The 20686-nt window shown below is 31.3% G+C and overlaps 1 protein-coding gene across 8 annotated transcripts in view; it reads right to left on the reverse strand.

Moving 5' to 3' along the window:
* The window catches only part of Hnf4 (Hepatocyte nuclear factor 4), a 40791-nt gene that overhangs the window by 8264 nt on the left and 11841 nt on the right, over positions 1-20686 (reverse strand). Inside the window, exon 1 of one of the 8 annotated variants that reach the window (XM_083108512.1) lies at positions 17760-18081. The exons of 5 other annotated variants lie outside the window; for them this stretch is intronic. In XM_083108512.1, coding sequence (XP_082964638.1) covers positions 17760-17835 — 76 coding nt within the window. In that variant the 5' untranslated portion in view covers positions 17836-18081. Of the gene's footprint in view, positions 1-9047; positions 9777-11753; positions 12218-17759; positions 18082-20686 lie in introns of those variants that run through there. 2 more of the 8 variants (XM_083108513.1, XM_083108514.1) reach the window with 2 other exon arrangements.

Here is a 20686-nt window from a genome sequence, read left to right on the forward strand (position 1 = left end):
ACAAGCCACCGAGCGACTCCCTCGTCTTTTCTGTACCGGAGATATGCGGACGCCAGATTCCAAACGAGAGACTATCCCGGTACATCCCATATAAATTTATACGTGTCTTCTTTACGCGATACGCTGCACGAAACTCTGACTAAAGAATGAAGAGAAGGCTAAACAGTAAATTAATTGAATCGATGAATTACACATCATTATAGATATTATCATCGATTTATGTTTCCCGGCGATGATATGACACATCCGACGAATGGTCGCGAATAATTCTAGATTTTAATAACATGGATATCGGCATAGATACTGGGTCAGTAGGGGTTAAGTATGTAAATCGTCGTAGACCTTGAGAAATCGCATACGACGATAACATAATGTGAGAGATAAACTGCATGACGACGTTCAACTAATTCGAACTAGGATCGACTCGCATATCCTTTATATACGTTACACGTCGTACGTTAGTGAAATTTTTTACATTGTACACACATTGCGAGCAGGAATTTACAATATTAAATTTTGATTAGCCTGTGCTTAATTCGGATAATAGCTAGCAAGGCGGAGAGAGACTCAGCGATATAAAAATTTATATAATCGTAAGCATTAAAAAATACAAGTTCTTAATTTTATTATTCAGAATATTCATAAGAGAATATGAGTATTTTTTAAAAATGCGAATATAATTTATATATACATTTTTTCTTAATATAAAATATAAATATGAAAAATAATACTATATTAAGGTTTTAACGCATGCGTTATCATTATAATAAAATATTGAAAATTGACAAAAAAGATTCACATATGTGGAACAAAATTATCTCATATAATCACGATTGTCGTTATATGTGAAATATCAAATTTCGAAAATTATATAAAACACATTTATATTCTTCTGATAAATTATTATTATATTTTATAAAAGAGAGAGTAAGATATATATATATATATATATATATATATATACATATATGTAATATATATGTAATTTATTTCTTCATATAAATATAAATTAATTTAATTTTTCCAAGCACTTTTTTTAAAATTAAGACCAATGTAATATGCAAGAGCTTCGATGATGGACAAGTTTTTTAATGACTGAAATATATATTATTATGCAATTAACGTCTTGTTAGAACGGATTAAATCATAATTAATCAAGATATAAATATACAATTAAAGTCAATTTGAAATTTTTAAAATTTTTCGAGAAATAATCGTATCACATTTCGTGCAAACATCTTAACGCTTCATTGCGCATGGATATTTTAATTTTTACTTTTAATCACCTCTTGTGCGTGGCTTTTCGCAGAACCGGCTTATAATAGAACGAGATGCACGTGTCGCGCGAAAGACGTAGAGACCTTGGAATAATTTATAATTTATGTATGATATATTAGAATTAATTAATACATGATATCGTTTTGCTCCGTCTTTCCTTCAACCGCGTGAAATCGTACAATCAATTCCTTTTTCTTGATTTCAATTGCAAAGTATGTAAATTGCGCCGATAAATTGAACGAATCAAAATCTCCGTATATTCACCTGAAAAATCTCAATATCTAATTTTTTTTTCAATGATTTCTATAATTATTCATAAATGTAAATAAATATAGATATTACGATGTTGAAAAAATGCAAGTTGCTATCTTCCACGCAGGGAAACATTGCCATGAATACGCCAAAGTTTTGCAAATTTACAAATCTTAAGTCTGTTCCGCATAATCCTTCATTTTCTTTGAAAATGTTATATTCGCACATATAAAAACTATAACTATGCTAATAAATAATGTATAAATAGAATATATCTCGCTTTTAAATGTATATCACGTCCAACATTATGCATGTTAATGTCAATGATGAAAACGAAAAATAATAAATGAGAAATAACCCTCATTATGTATATTTTATTTCTGTTTGGATATATTATAGTTATATGCAAAAAGTCACTTCTTCATAACGCGATCGTTATAAGTCGCGGAGACAAGGCAATTCCCCATCTTATCAAACTTATCGAATCTAATCTTGGAAGAGAATGTTGGAAAACAACTGGGAATATCACAAATAAGTGGTTTATATCAATTCTTTGCTATCGCCTAAAATTGTTTCCGATCGTATACCATATGTTCTTGATTAAAGAAAAGCTCAGTTCGTCAAAAAACATATTACATAAACAAGAAATTATAGTACTATGCAAGAAAATGACGCAACAGTCTTTAAATAATACAAAAATGGCGCATATATTTTGAGATTAGATTATAAAAGCATATTTTATGTGAGCATAGATTAACGAAATATTAACTTCAGAGATATAGTAATACGAGTAAGTGTGTGTGTGTGTGTGTGTGTGTGTGTATCAGTGAACTAACGAAATATTAACTTCAGAGATATAGTAATACGAGTAAGTGTATGTGTGTGTGTGTGTGTATCAGTGAACTAAATTCTATTCTAAAAAAAGCTTATAAACTTAAAAGAAATAGAGTTTAAGAATTTAATATTTATTTCATACATAAAGATATATAAGTATTATAATCGCAATATACATATATGTATGTATGCATTTGTATTATTATGAAATTATTCGCGTTTGTATTTAAATTTTCTTTTCAGTTTACATATTTACTCAACTGATTACTTTATAGAAGATGAGAACTTCAAATTTATTTCCTAAAATATGTAATATTTTCCGACTATTATTCAAGTGTTTCAATTTTCCAAGCTATCGCGATGCGAGACAGGTTTTCTTCGTTTGCGATTTCTAATCATATAAAAAATGAGAGCAGAGCTTTCGTGAATAAATGCACTTGATAAACTGAATAAATAATTGCACAAAATCGTTGTGCAATTATTTATTCAGTTTATCAAGTGCATTTATTCACAAAGAGACAGGAAAATGCATTATTATTGCGTACACATATACAGGAAAAATAATATATTGTACATATATTATATAATATTATATTACCTCGCTTCATGAATAATTTTTCGTCTCATTTTATAAGTCATTTCTATCGTTTCTTTTTATTTGAAATAGTTTTATTTGATCACCTAACAATATTTGTTTTGAAAATCGACAAAATACCGAAAATCATTTTTATTATCATTGACGAGTTACCGAAAAATTATTAAAAAATAAAAAAGAAAAATTATTAAAAGATATTAAACAGTACTTTTTGAAGAAAAAGTGGATTGATTGCTTGAGTAATCAATTCCAAACAAAGTATGAAATCAATCGATTCCAAACAAAGTATATTGTATATAAGATACGACACGTTTTACTCGAATAATCGAACAAACACACAGCAATATCAATTTCTTCCAAACATAATTGCTCACATTCACGTTAAATATTTAGTATTAAATGTGATTTTTTAAGTTTTTTTTTTAAGAAATATATTACGTGGTACTTTCGGTTTATTCTACAAAATAATATTTAATTTTTGCTTCTTTGCTGCTTTCTTCTGTTTGAAATAATAATTATCATCCATATAAGATCCTAGATTTTAAATAATTCAGAAAAAATTTGTATTCAACATTAAATTAACATTTTTAAATGATGAAGCGACTAATAAACTCGCATAACCAGCTTCAGATTCAAAACAACCAGGATTCCATATATGGAAATAAAAAAATTCAAGATTGTTGTATTATATAACTCGAATTCACTTTTTTTCAATGGCAACCTCGCTCGAAATATTCCACGTGCTCGGTGGTATTCATATTCACCTGCGCTCAGCATAAAATCGCATAATCGCATTTTACGACGGCGCTTCCCGAAATAACTGTCAGCGAAATAATCACGCCTCTATGCGCTTCCGCGACCTTGGCATTAGAGAAGAAAATAGGAAGTGAATCGACTAATCGACTTGACTAATGGTCGACACCATCCTTCCTCCCCGTCATCGGCTGCGAGACGTGCATTCCGGACTTTGGAATGACAACAATGATACTGTATACGCGCGCATAGTGGTATTTCTGATCCGGGTTCATAATCTGCCAAGCCACTATATATTATCACATGCGCGTTGCATACCAGACAGAACCTACCACAATGTGAGCCAAAGTCTAACGCTTCTTGACCCGCTTTATTAGCGCTCACGCGCGCGCGCGTATTCGCATTTGTCGTGTACGCGTGGTCCCGCACAATCGCGATACACCTCTCGCGATAAGTGGTCCCGCTCGATAAAGCATCATACGTCATACGGTTCGTATGTCGAGTTTGCCCATCCCGGGGATGCACGTCTCGTTTTATGATTCACGGTCTTCCGATAACTGACATTCAAAACTAGGATTAATCACGAAACCGAACTTCTTTCGCGCGCCCCTCAATCGAGTCAGATTATTAAGATACGTTTGCAGTTGGAGAGAATCGAGTTTATAAGCTCCATCGTCGATACGACTTCGCTCTTGTGAAAGCGAATCTGAAACGGAGCATAAGGAAGTAACGGGGACAAACGCGCTGCAAGAGGAAAAAGAAAAGAAAAATTGGACGAAAGGAAATGAATATCGCGTCGCGCGGAAAAATGCGGCGCCTATAGTGAATTCGCGTCAGTCGTGTTACGTGTACGCGGTTTTCTGTCATTTTTGCGTCAGCAGATCAGAACTTTGATAGAGAGCTCTGCGGTTAATATGAAATCTTGGACTATACTCGAATAACTTTTTAGAAATTTCTACAACTCTACTTCTACCTCGCATGTACATACAGAAAAAAAAAGTGTCAAATCAAAACTTATATACTTAAACTAACGCGTTAATTGTTTCGTATATACGCAACAATTTATAATCTTCTTAGAAGAATTTAATAATTTTAAATTTCAACGATATTATAGTCTTATTTTAATATTGTAATTGTCACCTCAAGAATATATAATTATTTAATTCTACTTTAAGAAAATTATAATCTTTGATTTAAAAATGTTACCTTCTCTCTAACATTGTTTCTTTTCTATTCAAGGAAATTAAATCTTAAATCATACGAATATATTTTTCTTGATTGAACTGTATAAAATGGCTTCATTCAAGTAAGCAATTATACAAGCAATTATATTTTTCTTTAATTAACGCAATATAATCTCATTTCAAGATTTCCATGTTAAAACTTAATGTATTTTCAACAAGAATGTCCTTTTTTTCTGTGTATAAACTCGAATTATATATCTATACAATTCTATCCATCCCCTCAATTAGACTCCAATCCTCCAATACTATTGTATAAAGATCCTTTCCCTTTTTTATTACTATTTTTTATTCTCTAATCTATTGCAAAATGTGTCTTGTAAGAACGACAATTTTGCGTTAAATCGCGAGTGAAATTTATGAATGTATGATGAATGTTACTAGAGAGAAATCAACCCGATCAAGTTGCACAACTATAATCTTTCCCCTATCTGACTATCGTATTACAAAATAGCGCATATATATAAATCTTTCCTGGCTTCTCATTTTCGCGTGCGATTAAACGTGCATATTAAACATGTATATTTGAACGCGTGCAACAGGTGCTTGCGTTCGTAGCTTGCTTGCCTCGCACGTAAACATAACGCACAAGGAGGATCTCTAGATATCTCTGGAAGAGTTTTATTGTTTCGACAAAAAACATTTGCGCATATGCGATCATCCTTGCTCATCTCCTATTATTTTCGAGGACGCAGAGAGCCGCGTCTTCTCTGTATGTAGAAACACGCGTGTAATATTCGCACTGATCGACAGTTACCGCGTCCATAATCGTATATTATACGCAAATATGTATTGTTTGTTTACGCTAGGAATGCGTTGAGTCAAGAATGACCATGAGAAAAGAGGCTATTTCGAGAGATGAAGGTATTTCGAATCTGTAGTATAATTTTTTTCTCAAAGTTCTTAATATTAAAAAAGAAGCGTACTTTTTTATGAGAGACTTTTTTATAGTCTTTTTCATGTTATTGAATTTTGTGTTTTTAATCATTTAATTCGGCATTAATCCACGCGGAAATCTTGCCTCGCGATATTCGTGACAATGCCGTTTGCGTCAATCACAGAAATATCTTGTCATCATTCTTCCAAGAACGGCAGTTGAAGGTAACTTTGCATCGCAAAGCTGACATTGTTTGCTTAACAATCGAACAATTTTGTACATACATGCTGAGAAACACCGCAATAACCGAGAGACTTCGTTAATATTTCTATCGCACGCAGATAAAATCATGAAAAAAGAGACAATCGATTTACTATCCTCTATCTTTTAATTCCGATTTCTTTGGAAAAAAATGCAAATAGAAAAATTTAATTGATTTTACGTAAAATCCAAAAATCCGATGGACATCAATATTTAGTACATGTTGCATATTGAAAATTTAAAACATTGGCGAAAATTTCAAGATCAGTAGCTATAAGAAAAAAGCTAGCTAAGAAAAAAAAAACTATTTTGACGAATATATTTTCAAAGATAATCAGTCAATAGTGCGTTGTTCGATAGCTAATGGACTGTCTTGAATAGACATTATGCTACGTCAGGCTGCACAAAATTCGTAATGACTCGAATATTTTTTCCTTAAGCGACGCATCGCGCACACTGGAAAATGCAGCGATATCGCGAACCTTTCCTATGTATTAAAGAATTGAAAAACAAATTTTGCAGCTGCAAAACTTAGTATCCTTCAATTCCTTTCCGGTTACGTGGCTGGTAAGAAAAATTCTCTAAAGAGATCTAAAAGCATATGATTGGCTATATCGTGTAATTTTTCCTCGTTTCCAGGCACAACACAATCTTTTTAAGCGCATTGGTTACGGTATATGTATAATTCGTTAAGATCCTCTTTTTTCGCAATCTCTGTACGTTGCTTTCACTTGCCGTAATTTTTGCTACACTTAAGAACGCTATTAATGATAAGGTAAATCGCATTAAAATAGCAACAAAATCTGAAATTTTTCCGCCTAATCTCTCGCGAGAGTGTTAAAAAGCACTAAGACTCGTAATACGCTTGATTACTGCCATTTTAATATGTTCTACGTAATTAAAGCTCCTCTGGAGAGAACGAGAGGCAAAAAGAAAGAGAGAAAGAGAAATTTTTCTTTTTTTTCTTGTCTTATTTTTCAACATGATATGAATATTTTTGTGTATGTCAAATATTTTTATATATAAGAATATTTTTGTCAAATTATTACTCTTATTAGTCTTCACAATAGAATTATAGAATTATTAGAGAAAATTGTTTAGAATTTTTTCCTATAATAAACATAGCATATCATTTGCAATTATAGCATCTATTTGTATAAATTTATTTAGATAAATGTTATCGCCTCTGTGAAAATATACTTGAGTGACAAAATCCATATAAAAATAAATAATTATGGCAAATAAATATATGTGATAATTCTATAATTGATAAATTCAGTTAAAAATATTCTCGCAAAAATACATTTTCTAATACCACATATATTATGGAATATATGCCTATCCGGAGAACGCCTCTCTCCTTCAGGTGTCCAATTGATCTCTACGAAGTTAATGTGCAGCGAGACATACGATTGCGACACGCGGTAGCCGCGTCGCGTGCATGTCGCATATTATTACGTAATGTTCTTACGTCTATCTCTTTCTTTTGCTCTCTTGCCCAAGTAAACTAATGGATTCCAGTTTATACATATATACAGGTTACAGGAGGGGAAGGAAGCCGGGGTGTCATTTCTATTTCTCTCTTTAACTCTTCGTATGGTGCTTCGTAAGTCGCTGTATGCACGCGCTACATGCTCGTCATAGTGACACCGCGAATCAATTTGCAGGTTATTAATTATTTATGCATGCTTCGTCGACGGAGTAATGCTTAAAAAGCAGCGGCGCGGTTTAAAAGCAGCCGTCGAGGCTTTTTACTTTTGTGAGTTCCAGCGACGCGCATAGATAGATATATTGCGTTTGCCTAGGCTGTTAGCGTGGTATTAGCATAGTCAAATAGCGGCAAGGGAGAACATGTTCGAAAGAAAAAAAAAAGAAAAAGAAGACGTAATTATTCTACCGATTTTAAAACGTGCCTTCCTGTTGACCGGCATTCAATCAGTTCGCAGAAGCTAAACAAGAAACAGAACATTCATCGCATGTTCTCTGCTTGTGACGTCAATCAAGACTTCCGAAATTACATAGACGCAAGTTAATTATTAACTTTCTGTACGGATTGTTTGATTAATTAACGGCTTATTAAATTGTATTAATCATTTCGGGCTCCAGGAAATTTTTATGATAATTTCCAATTACAAATATCTAATCCGCTACATTATCTTATAACAGCAATTAGGTGTACACTACTTCGAAGTTAAGAGCTTATGATTGCATGAGACATGCGATATGTCATTATCGAATGAATGACACGATTCAGAATATCTGCGTCCTTGTTCTTATACAAATTATGTATCGGTGCGTCATCGTATATTTTCAGTCTTCTATTCGAAAACTATTCACGACCCGTTTTCAAATGTCATCTTATTTAATGATTTATATAATAATCATCGTTGAACAATAAAATAAGCGTAGCCAAGAAGCTACATCGTGATTATCTCTTATGCAACTTGGGATAAATAAGCATTATCAAAACCGACAGTATAATACATTAAAGGATTATATCGTTTCACTCTTTGTATGAAACGGAAAGTATAAGTGCGAGACTTGTTGCTTATCGGACACGCGTTTTCACCCACGATAACCAACTCGTTATCATTCGTAATCTTTTTAATCGGACGAATTTATTATCGAACACTAATATCCGACCTTGATACGTCAAAAGATTTAAGGAAATCCAGGGGTGTCACAAACAACGAAATTCTCACCTTGATTCCACATTAATTTCTAAGTAGATTTTAATCTTACATAATTTTTGTACAAGAGTATTCCATCGCAAAAAATGAAACATTAATAAATAAATATATAATAAATAATCAATATTAAAAATATATTAAAATATGTAAATATAAAGATATATTAAAATATATAAAATATATAAATATATAAATATATCGATATTATCGCATAGATAACAATATCAAATACATAGATTAACGATAAACGTCAGCTTTATAAATACCTTCTTCAACAGTTAATCGAATTCTTTGGTCGAATTATTCCTTCCTTTCTTCTTCCTTCTCCATTCTTCACAATGAGAATTTTCACTATCATTTACATGCTATATTCGCATGCAAATCACATGTACGCATACATACGCGTGTCACGACCCGACGCAATGTTTCGTAGCGCCACTCGCTATATGTAGAATGCACGTGCATGCAGTGGCACATGTTCGGTTAAATTAAGCTCACAAAATTTAATGCTCCAGATACGTTTAGTAAGCGACACGAATACGAGCTAGAGGCTATCTCTTCTTCTCGAGCACTTTGTTTTTATATTTTAGCGCAAATTTCGTTTCTCACCCGAGAAATAGATTTTTTCTGAATAAAATTAAGCTTCTAAACGTTTTTAATATTTTTTTTAAGGAAGAAATTTTCTATTCGTTCTTTGAAGGAAAATTCTGAATGCTATCTCGATATTTTTAAGGCTAAATATAAGAGGGGGAGGTACCAATGATACGTAGATACGCCGCTGCCTGTACACGCAACTAATGTATACGCCACTGACGGTAATACACAGCGATATGTTAACTGGGATGATAAGGAGGCTTTTCTCTCCCGCATCGCCGAGATTTTTAATTGCGTCGTTCTCCATCCAAGAGAGTGTTGCTACGAGATTTGACAGCTCCAGCTGCGTTGTTGTTTTAGCTGTGTCCTTTCACATTTTTCGCGTTGTAAACATACAATAAATTGTATATTTCAGCTTCAGTGGTAAACATAAAGTGTAAAAAAATATGATTAAGAATAAATAATATTTTTTGCTTCGATGCGATTGCGACATCCCACAAAAGGAAACTAGATTTGAGAAATAGAAGGACGTAAGAGTCTAAAACTTATTTTTTTTTTTAGAACAAACTCTCCGTAATACTTGTAGAAATCCATAAATATGAACTTTAAAATAAGTCGTGTCGATATGATAAATTAAATATTCATAAAGAAAAATTTGAAATCAGACAAATCACGATTTGTATGCGAAATAATATTTATATATGCTCAATGTATATTTAAAGAATTTCTATTAAAAAATACGCATTACATTTACATAAACTAATTTTAGATAAGAATGATATCTTTTCTTTTTTTATTGTAACAGCGACTTTTTTGTATTATCTACTTTGAGTATTTGTATTCACGTGTCTAATTCAATTTAATTTTATACCTACATATACATATATATTTCGATATCTTCTTATCTTATTTTTACGATTACATGATTTACGATAATATAAACGAATCTGATAATCTTAAACTTTGTTATTTTCTACGTTAATAAAGTGTAAAATTAAATGAGTTATCTTTCTTTGCCGACAGCACAGATAAAACGCTATATTCTAAAAAGAGGCAGTGTCACTAAGCCGCGAGCTTAATTAATCCAGAGACTGTCAATGCAACCGGACCTTATAACGCGCAGTTCGTAGGCACACACGGATGCGGAATGTCACGCGAAAACGCAAGTCACGTTTAGGTCATGGCACAATTAGATCGAACACAAGCCAGCGGCTGTGTATCACGCGCGCGATGCTTCCTTCAGGACAATCGTTGTTGATGCTGTTAATTGAGACGCCGGAAAGTTTTGTGTTTTATATGTGCATAAATATATATATATTTTTTTTTTTCATATAACATATATCGAATAAAACTGGAGCTGGAGTCAATATTCTTTCAATAATATTAAATCTCTTTTTTGCAAGGTTGAAAAAAATTCTAGTCTATGTAAAAAAAATTGAAAACACGAATTCTTTCTTAATTAAATTCTGTTATATTATTAGGAATCCGATCAATGTATTCTGCGATCAAGTTTTTCGAATTTTATGTCGGGTTATGCAATTAATGATTCATTTCGCGAATCAAAACTGAAGTTATAATAAAAGCGGTCAAAAATTAAGTAATATAAAAACTAACAACAAAAAATTGAAGAGTGTATAACGATTGATAATTCTGACAATTTGGTATAAACGTTTTCAAATAGTACCAATAATATCAATAAATCTATTGAACTTTTATGCACTTATTCACGACAATCGCTATACGAGTTCTACCAATTAACTCACTTGCTCTATCACTTAGCCCATTTGAATATTTGTTTAGTATATAGAAATATTTAAATATTACCACTCTACTTGAGTTTCTAGTTATATAACAGTTCTAGATTATCTGTTAGATTACATACGACTTTCGAATAATAATTTATCTATTATTTCTTTACATAACTAGTTCTCTTTATTTTAAATAATTATATATAATTAAAAGAGATATATATATCTATAATTATATATAATTATGATAAATTATATCTATAATATGATAAAATTTAAAGTTATAGAAGACTATGTATGCATTACAGCGAACATTTTGAATAACAAAAAAGGTTGCTCCAATTTAAATCTTCACAAATATTTGTTAATCTAAATTGTTCGTTTTACTTGAACATGAAACATATACCAGGGAATAAAAATGCAGAAATATACAAAATCGTAGCCATTGTAAAAAGTCAGCCACTGAAGCGACGAAAATGACAATACACGTAATAGTGTTCGTAAAGAATCCCAACATTGTCGCAATTGGAAAATGATACTTATCCCCTTATAATTTTCCACTCACAGATAACAACGCGAATAAAACGTTAATGTAATGCACATGCGACAAAGAGAATAAGAGGAACGTACCTGCCAGGCCCATCGTGAGCACTGTTTTTCAACCGAGTGGTTCCCAATCGATCGCCGATCGCGCTCTCGATCTCGACAGCCACTCTCGATCACTATCTCCGGCACTGGCGATGTGTTTATTTCTTTTACCGGCTATCCGTGATTTAATCGTCGCGTCGCGATATCAATTTTCTCTCACGAGAGTGACTATTTCTTTCGCGGAGACTCTCCTCTCCTTTCTCCCTTTCTCTTTAACCCGTCAGCGGTTCTTTCGTAAGGCGTTTATTATGCGAGATGACGAAAATAAACATCGTCCCGATTCTTTTGGAACGAAGCAACTCTCTAAACGCGACACCGAAAAATCAGCAGACATTTAAAGCGACGAGAAGAATACATAGGCGCGACGACGGTGATAATTGTGCGACTGTGTTAATGACCTTCGCCAGACACCACGGCGGCGGTCCGGTGACGACTGGCAAACAGCTGTAAACGTACGCACGTTTTGCCGCCGTCCTTTGCCGCGGGCATGCGATGGTGGGAGTAGGAGGCAGGCCGCATCGCGCGATCGTGCGCATCGCATAAATCTTCAAGGATTTTTCATTAATTTCTAAAACGATATTTGTATATACATTAGTAATTTCTAACGGTTCCGCCGAGTGTAACTTGCGTGTCAATTTTCAGGAAAAAGTTTGAAGATAATAATATAATTGTGACATCATGTACAGTCCTTTTATTTTTAAGATGATTATCGGTAAAAATAATTTTGGAGAAACAAAGGACCCCGCGGAATCCTTATGGAAAATGGCTTTCGGTCAAATGTTTCGAAACTTTGCAAAAAGATAGTTCTCAACATGTAGATTAAAAGTGTCCATGGGCATGAAGCTCTAAAAATTCGAGATTTTCAGCTACAGCCATCCAAAGTGGTAGATTTTTGAAGGAGTGAATCAATAAGGTTGATTTTTGGGCCAGAGCTTCGCACTTTTTTGATTGCATATTTGTATAGTTGCGGTCGAGAGCTTTCCAAAACACCCTATGAAGAGCTTTTTACGTTGGGGAAAGTGAAAGTTATAAGCCCTCAAAGTTTAAGAAACATAGGCATGTAGAAAGCATGAGAATTATCAAGACTATCTGATTTATGATTTTTTGTGCTAAGTAGACTGCCTTAATTGTGTGTGTGTGTAACAGATTGAAAATATATACATGTATTTGTTATTTTATCCTCCTATTTTTAAATACAGGCTTGGAACTGTCAATGGCAGAGTTACCTTTTTTGTTTTTTTTGCTTTTTTTGCTTTTTTGTTTCTACAAAACTTTTGTATTTACTACTTTTTTGTAAAACCTCACCCAACTAACAAGGGAAGTTCGGCAAGTCGAAAATTCAAAAAAATCTGAAACTTGGCATAATTTTAGAGTAATATATCCTAATAACGAAACCATTTTTTGTTGGTGCTAAAAAACGGGTTTAGGAGTATAACCAACCGCTAGGAAATCGATTTTTGCGTCTTTATTTTATTTCTCAAGAACTAATTTCCGCAACATAACTGTAATATTCATGGTTGAATTTGGCGTAACACATAAGCTTTAAAATATATATAATTTAAAAATGTTTTCAAAATATAAAAAATATTGAGTGGTGGGGGTATTTTGAAAAATTTTATCATTTTTAAAAAATCCAAGTACGCAATTGTAAAGTACATTTAAAGCCATAAAACATTTGTTTGAACATAGAAATCTTTTATATTTCTATTCGTTTCGATGATATTCGCTTCGGAACGCAAAAATTGATTTTCTAGCGGTTGGTTATACCCCTAAACCCGTTTTTTAACACCAACAAAAAATGGTTTCGTTATTAGGATATATTACTCTAAAATTATGCCAAGTTTCAGATTTTTTTGAATTTTCGACTTGCCGAACTTCCCTTGTAAGATAAGCTACCGTTGCCGAACTTCGGAATATGCTGCAGAAATCCAAAAATCTACCACTTTGGATGGCTGTAGTTGAAAATCTCGAATTTTTAGAGCTTCATGCCCATGGACACTTTTAATCTACATGTTGAGAACTATCTTTTTGCAAAGTTTCGAAACATTTAACCGAAAGCCATTTTCCATAAGGATTCCGCGGGGTCCTTTGTCGATTAAAACATACGAAAGAATCTTACATCAGCAACGTCGAAATCATATGTACTGATAATCGTTCTAATATGTGATTATAATATTTTAATATTTGTGCTATGCGATAAAAAATTGTTTGTTATGCATACAAATCTCGAAAGGTTGCATTGCTGTGTCCTTGTCTTGATAAAAAACATCTTTTTTATATTATCCTTTTTGATAGAGTTACTTAGATGACAGAGAGCTTACATCGTGGCGTCTTATAATTAATAACTGCTGCCTGAGATTGAATGCACGCAAATTGAATCGTTTTTTATGCAAGAACTTACGTAAGCAAAATAAGCTAAAAATATAAAATGTAAATTCTTTTGCCGAAAATATATTATCCCCTACGCACATTTATTTCGTTCATATATTATGCGTAAATATTGCATCGATATTGAAATTGCTAAAAGTCACAAATTCTTATTTATAAAGAAATTTCTTCAACTCGAAAATTCAAAAAATTATGAAATTGTAAAAAATATAAAGAATGTCTCGATAAATAATATATTGTTTCTATATACTTTGTTTGTTGTCAATTTACTCTAAAGGGATAAAAAATCAATCAAAAAATTGGACTATTCTTTATTTTTATTTTATTACTCATAAATGGAAAGGAGAGGGATATAAGAAACTTTTGTAGAAAGAAAAATTATTTCTCTTTTAATTTAAAGTTTTTAACTTACATAATTAACAATTGTGTGTGTGCTAGACAATTATAAATACTTTAAAAGCAATTAGGTAGACGCATTTAAATGATTTTAAAACAAAAATAATATATATATTATTTGACAAGATATTCTTTATGTATTTAAAAAATTTCATAATTTTTGGAATTTGCAAGTTGGGGATTTTTTTTTCTTGTTAATATGAGAAATTACAATTAATAACAATCATTCGTAGCAACAACAAAAAATCCTCAGAAAATATAGCATTGAGAAAATATAAATATAACATTGAGAAATTTTTTAAATTCAAAAGCAAAATTCCGAGAATCTCTTTTTCGAATATTTTATGCTTACAATATACAAGAAGAATTAAATTGTCATACACGGAAAAAATCAAGAATTTTTCTCAGGTACGAATCATCGCTTGTATCCGTTCAACGATCGCGACTTATTCCAATGTTTTTCGCACGTGAATACAATTAAACGAGACGCGCCACAAACCGCTATTTTTTTCTGTCATCGACACGGCTGTTCCGTTATCTGCGACTGGATGATGACAAAGAGTGCTGAGATTGCTCGCGTTTTTCGCGCAAACAGAGCACACGCGTACGAAGGCGAGAGAATGTGTAACAAAGCTACTGGACAACACATGGAGAGCCGGAGAGTGTGAGTCAGTTTCCCCGACGAGAGATAAAGCCCAACGCAGAACGCTCTTATTCCCGCTGACGGACAATGAGGCAGCAATAAAAATGATTCATGCCCCCGCGTTTTCCGTGCCTCGCGCCTATTAGTATGCATATCGCCGTGCACTTGTGTCACCGGCAATGCACCCTTTTGCCATTGTTCGAAATCTGCGGAGGTGGCGTGCGACGACCGCGATAACACGCGAATCCGCCGCACTTCAAAACAGAAATGTCGACGCACAACGTAGGCGATCTTTAGTTGTCTGGTATTGCCTTGTATTTTCAGATCTTACATCGTAGCGATGTACACTTCAATCGCAATAATTAGGATATTACTCATAAATGCGATAATACTTACGATATCATTGATGATAATGATATTTCATTTAATATATTTAATTATATTTAATATATATTTATTAATATTTTTTTTATTAATTATATTTAATATATATTTAATATTCGTCCTTTTTTAACATATATTTAATATTCATCCTTTTTTAACGATCTATTAGAGACTACTAACGATCTATTAGAGACTAAATTAAAGACTTATCTCTCTTTGTACTGTTATTATGTTTATTATTAAGGAAAAAATACCTATATACTAATTATATGTAATATAATTAGTAATTTATTACACGTATTATACAATATTACAATATTATTATACATATTACGTGTCATCCCCGAAAGTGACGTACTTGGAAAGAAAGCTTTTTTCCTAAAAAATATAAGTGTTATTTCACAGTCTATTTGTGCACAATTACGATGTGAAAACACAATGATTAAAGATCAACTCGAGAAATATACGTCATTTAAATAATGTCGATTAAAGTAATCACATTTAATAGCAGATGTCATAATAGCAAGCGTTATGTGATCGAATATATATATATATATATATATATATATATATATATATATATATAATATTCATGCAGTAAAAAATATTTTCAAATATTTATCTTATATGCAGAGAGAGAGAGAGAGGGAGAGAGAGAGAGAGAGAGAGAGAGAGAGAGAGAGAGAGAGAGAGAGAGAGAGAGAAGATAAGATAAATTAGTTAAATAAAAGAAACATTTCCAATGATATTTGTGAGGAAATTCAAAACATGATAAGTCGATTTGAAATATCTTACAAATACCGGCGTTTTCGACTGGCCTAAACATTGATATACTAATAATTTTTTATTTTATACAATAGAAGATTATAATAATTATAACTTAACTAATTTTTAAAATAGAAAAATTGCATTCATTTTTTCCTCTTCTAATCGTCTTGCAGACTAATGGTTATAATTCCATTTAAATTCAACGTAAGATCGGAGAAATACGGAAGAGTGCTTGTAATGTACATGAATATGAAGCACGTGCTAATAGAAAAATATGAATAAAGGAAAATACCGCAAATGCACCTTACAGTATGTGCTGTATATATGCAATACAACAACTTGAGTATGTATGTTCAAGTTAGAGTCGAATATTCTTTGTTTTTTAGCTAATGGTTGGAGAAAAGTAAATTTACATAAATTCCATAAGACGAACGGAAAAGCAACAAGTACGTGCCATGTTAATGCAAGTATTTTGAAAATATACTTATTTTATCCCAATATCTCCTTTTCGTGAAACCCATGTAAATACATTCCAATTTTTGCTCAACATTACTTTTCACGCACAATCAAAAGATTTTATATATTTTAATTCCACGCTTTTCTTAAAATTTATATTGAATGGTCATTGTGTCCTTTTTATTTTGTATAATAAATTTATTCATGTGTAAAAATAAAATCCATGCAATAAAAATAATTTAAAATTGGAAATCTTTATTTCTCTATTTAATTTAATGTATATCCATTTACATGCTTTTCATAAATATCCACTACTTGCCATTCAAAATATTATGTTTCATTTTGAACGCCTTATTCTTTTAATTTCTTTATTATAATTGTTTCTCATCCTTTAATTTAGCAATCTTAAGTGCATTACTGGATTTTTAAATTTTATTTATAAACATCGATATTATTATCGATGATTTATAATCGTCTTAATACAAAGTATGTGATTCAAATGAAAATACATGATACCTGAGAAAGAAAAATATTTTTAATGTCATGTACTACTGTGTTGATGATATAAAAATGACCAAAATAATCATGTATAAAAAATCGTATATAAATATTTACCAAGAAATCCAATTCGGTTTTGTGTCTGAAGAATAAATAATAATAACCTCAATACTTTCATCAATAAACTTATCAATTTGCTGCATGCAAAATATACTATTATTAAATGGAATTTATTTTACTGAATTAATTAAAAATATTAAAATTTTTCTCTCTTTTACATATTTTATATATTTTACATATTTTATATATAAATTATATATATATATATATATATATATATATATATATATATATATATATATAATATTATGACGTACAAAGTTAAAATATCAAAGAATTCGATTTTCACATAATTGAGACAAAATATTAAAGTACAAATATCTAAAAATACTCACTAGTCATGAAATTTAAATCGATCTGCTCGGTAATTTGCATATCCAAGAGAAAATCTTCGTTTTCAAGTATTTTCATTGCGAGTTACGTGTTTTTTATCACTCTCTATCGCTGCAGCAATCACTATAAAGTACCACTTTCGAATAGCAGATAAATATAACAGCACTATTAACGTCATAAACAGTATTATGCAAACGATTGATCCACTTTCGATTCCATGATCATCGTTGAATTGTCGATGTAGTTAAATATCGAGAATAATTCGATATTATTCGCAATCGAGCAGAAAATGAATGTGATGCGATCTCGACGAAGACACTATGTGAAGTGTCGAACAGGATTTTTCGTTTCCCAGGGTAGATGTTGCTCGAAGTGGGGAAGGGCAGAGAAGGGGAGAAAGACTCGGCGCTGATAATCTAATCTTCGTCAGACTTCTCCGTTACGTTGTTATACATGTATATACATAAGATGATCTATAACAATACTGGGAATATTTACTAATTTCTACAAATTGAAGGTATGATTAAGAAGAAAAATAAAGGAAAGATTCAATAGTTTAACTATAAGGAAACGAAAATATTAAAATGCTATGATACACAGGGTATCGCAGACCACCCGTATCAGCCGAATATCTCAAAAACTGAGCGCGGCAGACAAAAATATTTCAGACAAAAGTTGTAAGGTTTCAAGTAACGCATTACATGGCGATATCAGTATGACCTTGAAGAGTGTTGTCAAGGTCACGTAAAGGTCACCTTGAATTCTGTAAATGGAAACCCCTATTTTTTATTACTTATTCTTGTAGCTTATCTCGAGAGCTTTCCAAAACACTATAATAAAGTATTTCTTCATTGAGTACTTTTCGAGTTATGAGGCTTGAAATAATTTCTTAATTTTACATAAATCATAAAATATCTAGTAAAATATTTATTTTTCGATTATCTTACCTTAATACTTTTATGTACAAAATAATGAGAGGAATCAATTGGTGTAAAGAAAATACATTGTTGTTTCGAAGAAAAAATATGTAATTTGCAATTAACAGTTACATATTTTTTCTTAAAAATAACTATGTATTTTCTTTACACCAATTGATTCCTCTCATTATTTTGTACATAAAAGTATTAAGGTAAGATATCGCCATGTAATGCGTTACTTGAAACCTTACAACTTTTGTCTGAAATATTTTTATCTGCCGCGCTCAGTTTTTGAGATATTCGGCTGATACGGGTGATCTGCGACACCCTGTATATGAATGCTGGTGAGAGACAAAATAACAAATGTATATATGTAATGTATAAATGTATATAAACAAATAATATTATAAAGATTTATAAACAAGCTTGAACATTTGAAAAATATTTTTTTCATATTTTTAACATATATAAAATATAATTTCTAACATAATAATTTCTCTAATTCTTTTATAAATAATAACATATTATAGAAATAATTCATAAATTTTGCTAAAATATAATTGTATTTTATATATATTGTATATAAAGACTGGAAAAGTTATTTTGCAACAATAATTCCTTGCGATATTTATATATATTGTTAGATACTGTTATAAAAATATCATTCAGAACAATTCAAAGTAACAAAAAGTAACAGTTATTGCAATTACTTCTTTAAAATGCTAATATAAGATCCAATTAAATATAATTAAAGTAAAATTAAAAATTTTTTAAATATTTTCTTGTTAAAACATGATAATTTTTCGATATTATTATCACTATTGATATAAAATGTGTAAAATATAATTTCAAATCTTTATATATTTTAATATCAATGTGTTTGATATTGTGTATATGCATGCATTAATGTTTTTTTTATATTGCAGATATTGAAAATGCATTTTCTGCTATTTTAGTGACATACTGTATTTCTAAAATTTTTAAAATATAGTATGTGTAATTAATTTTTATTGAATTAGGATGCATGTATTTTCTCTTATAAAAAATATCATCATACATACAGCTACTATCAAATATTCCTATAAAAAAACATTAACGAGATAGATCAACGTGTCGTATAACGTATACGATAACTTGATAGTGAGATTATGTAAATGACAATCATGCGGGAAAAACATGGCAATCAGTGTTTGATGGAATGGCATCTTCTGTAATCAGGTCGACGAAGTAAGTGCTCGTCATGATTTTTTGCTATGATATACATGTTAGTATCACCTAGCGACAATAAAACAATATCTCATTTTTCAATGTCTCTTTGATGGTTTCTGCGATTTTTATAAGTGTTTTTCCAAAGTAATTTTGCTTTGGCAATTTCTTTCGAATGAGAAGATCACAAAATATTTATATCAAATGTAAAAAAAAAAAAACTGTTTATTTAGACGTGATACACAATTTCTAAGAAATTAAATATTTCTTCCTCTCTTAAATATTTATATTTAATTATCGATATTTTTATAATTACTTTGTATGCAAATTTTAATTAGAATAATCGCGTCAATGAGTCACGTGTTAACTTGTCCACGGAAAATTTGTGTGAGATGCGATAAGAATTTGTCATGTTATTGTGCGGAGAGGATGATCTTAATATTGTGCTCTAACGCCTCAGGTTGCGCAGATTAAAATTGCAATCGACAGCGGATCGTCTGAATGACTAGTGACGTCATATGATCAGCGATTCTTCTCTTTGAGGCAATTTGTCACGCGCGTCGTACGAACTATATATCTATCTGCATTTTTCCTAAATAGATTGATGTCACGCGCTTGCATTCTCGGGACAAACGTGTTTAAGACCATAAATCATGAGGCGTTTTCTATTAAGCAAAGATAACAAGAATAATGATACATTTAACATTAAATATAACGCTGCATAATAATCACGAATGCTTATTCTTGGAAGGAGTCAATAGGTCTCCTTCACCTTTCCGGTAATATCTTTTTTACCATTTTTTACT

Source organism: Camponotus vicinus, unplaced genomic scaffold, assembly GCF_025532165.1.
Source record: "Camponotus vicinus isolate PSW18456_S1 unplaced genomic scaffold, iyCamVici1.0 SCAF_9, whole genome shotgun sequence".
Classification (NCBI taxonomy): domain Eukaryota; kingdom Metazoa; phylum Arthropoda; class Insecta; order Hymenoptera; family Formicidae; genus Camponotus; species Camponotus vicinus.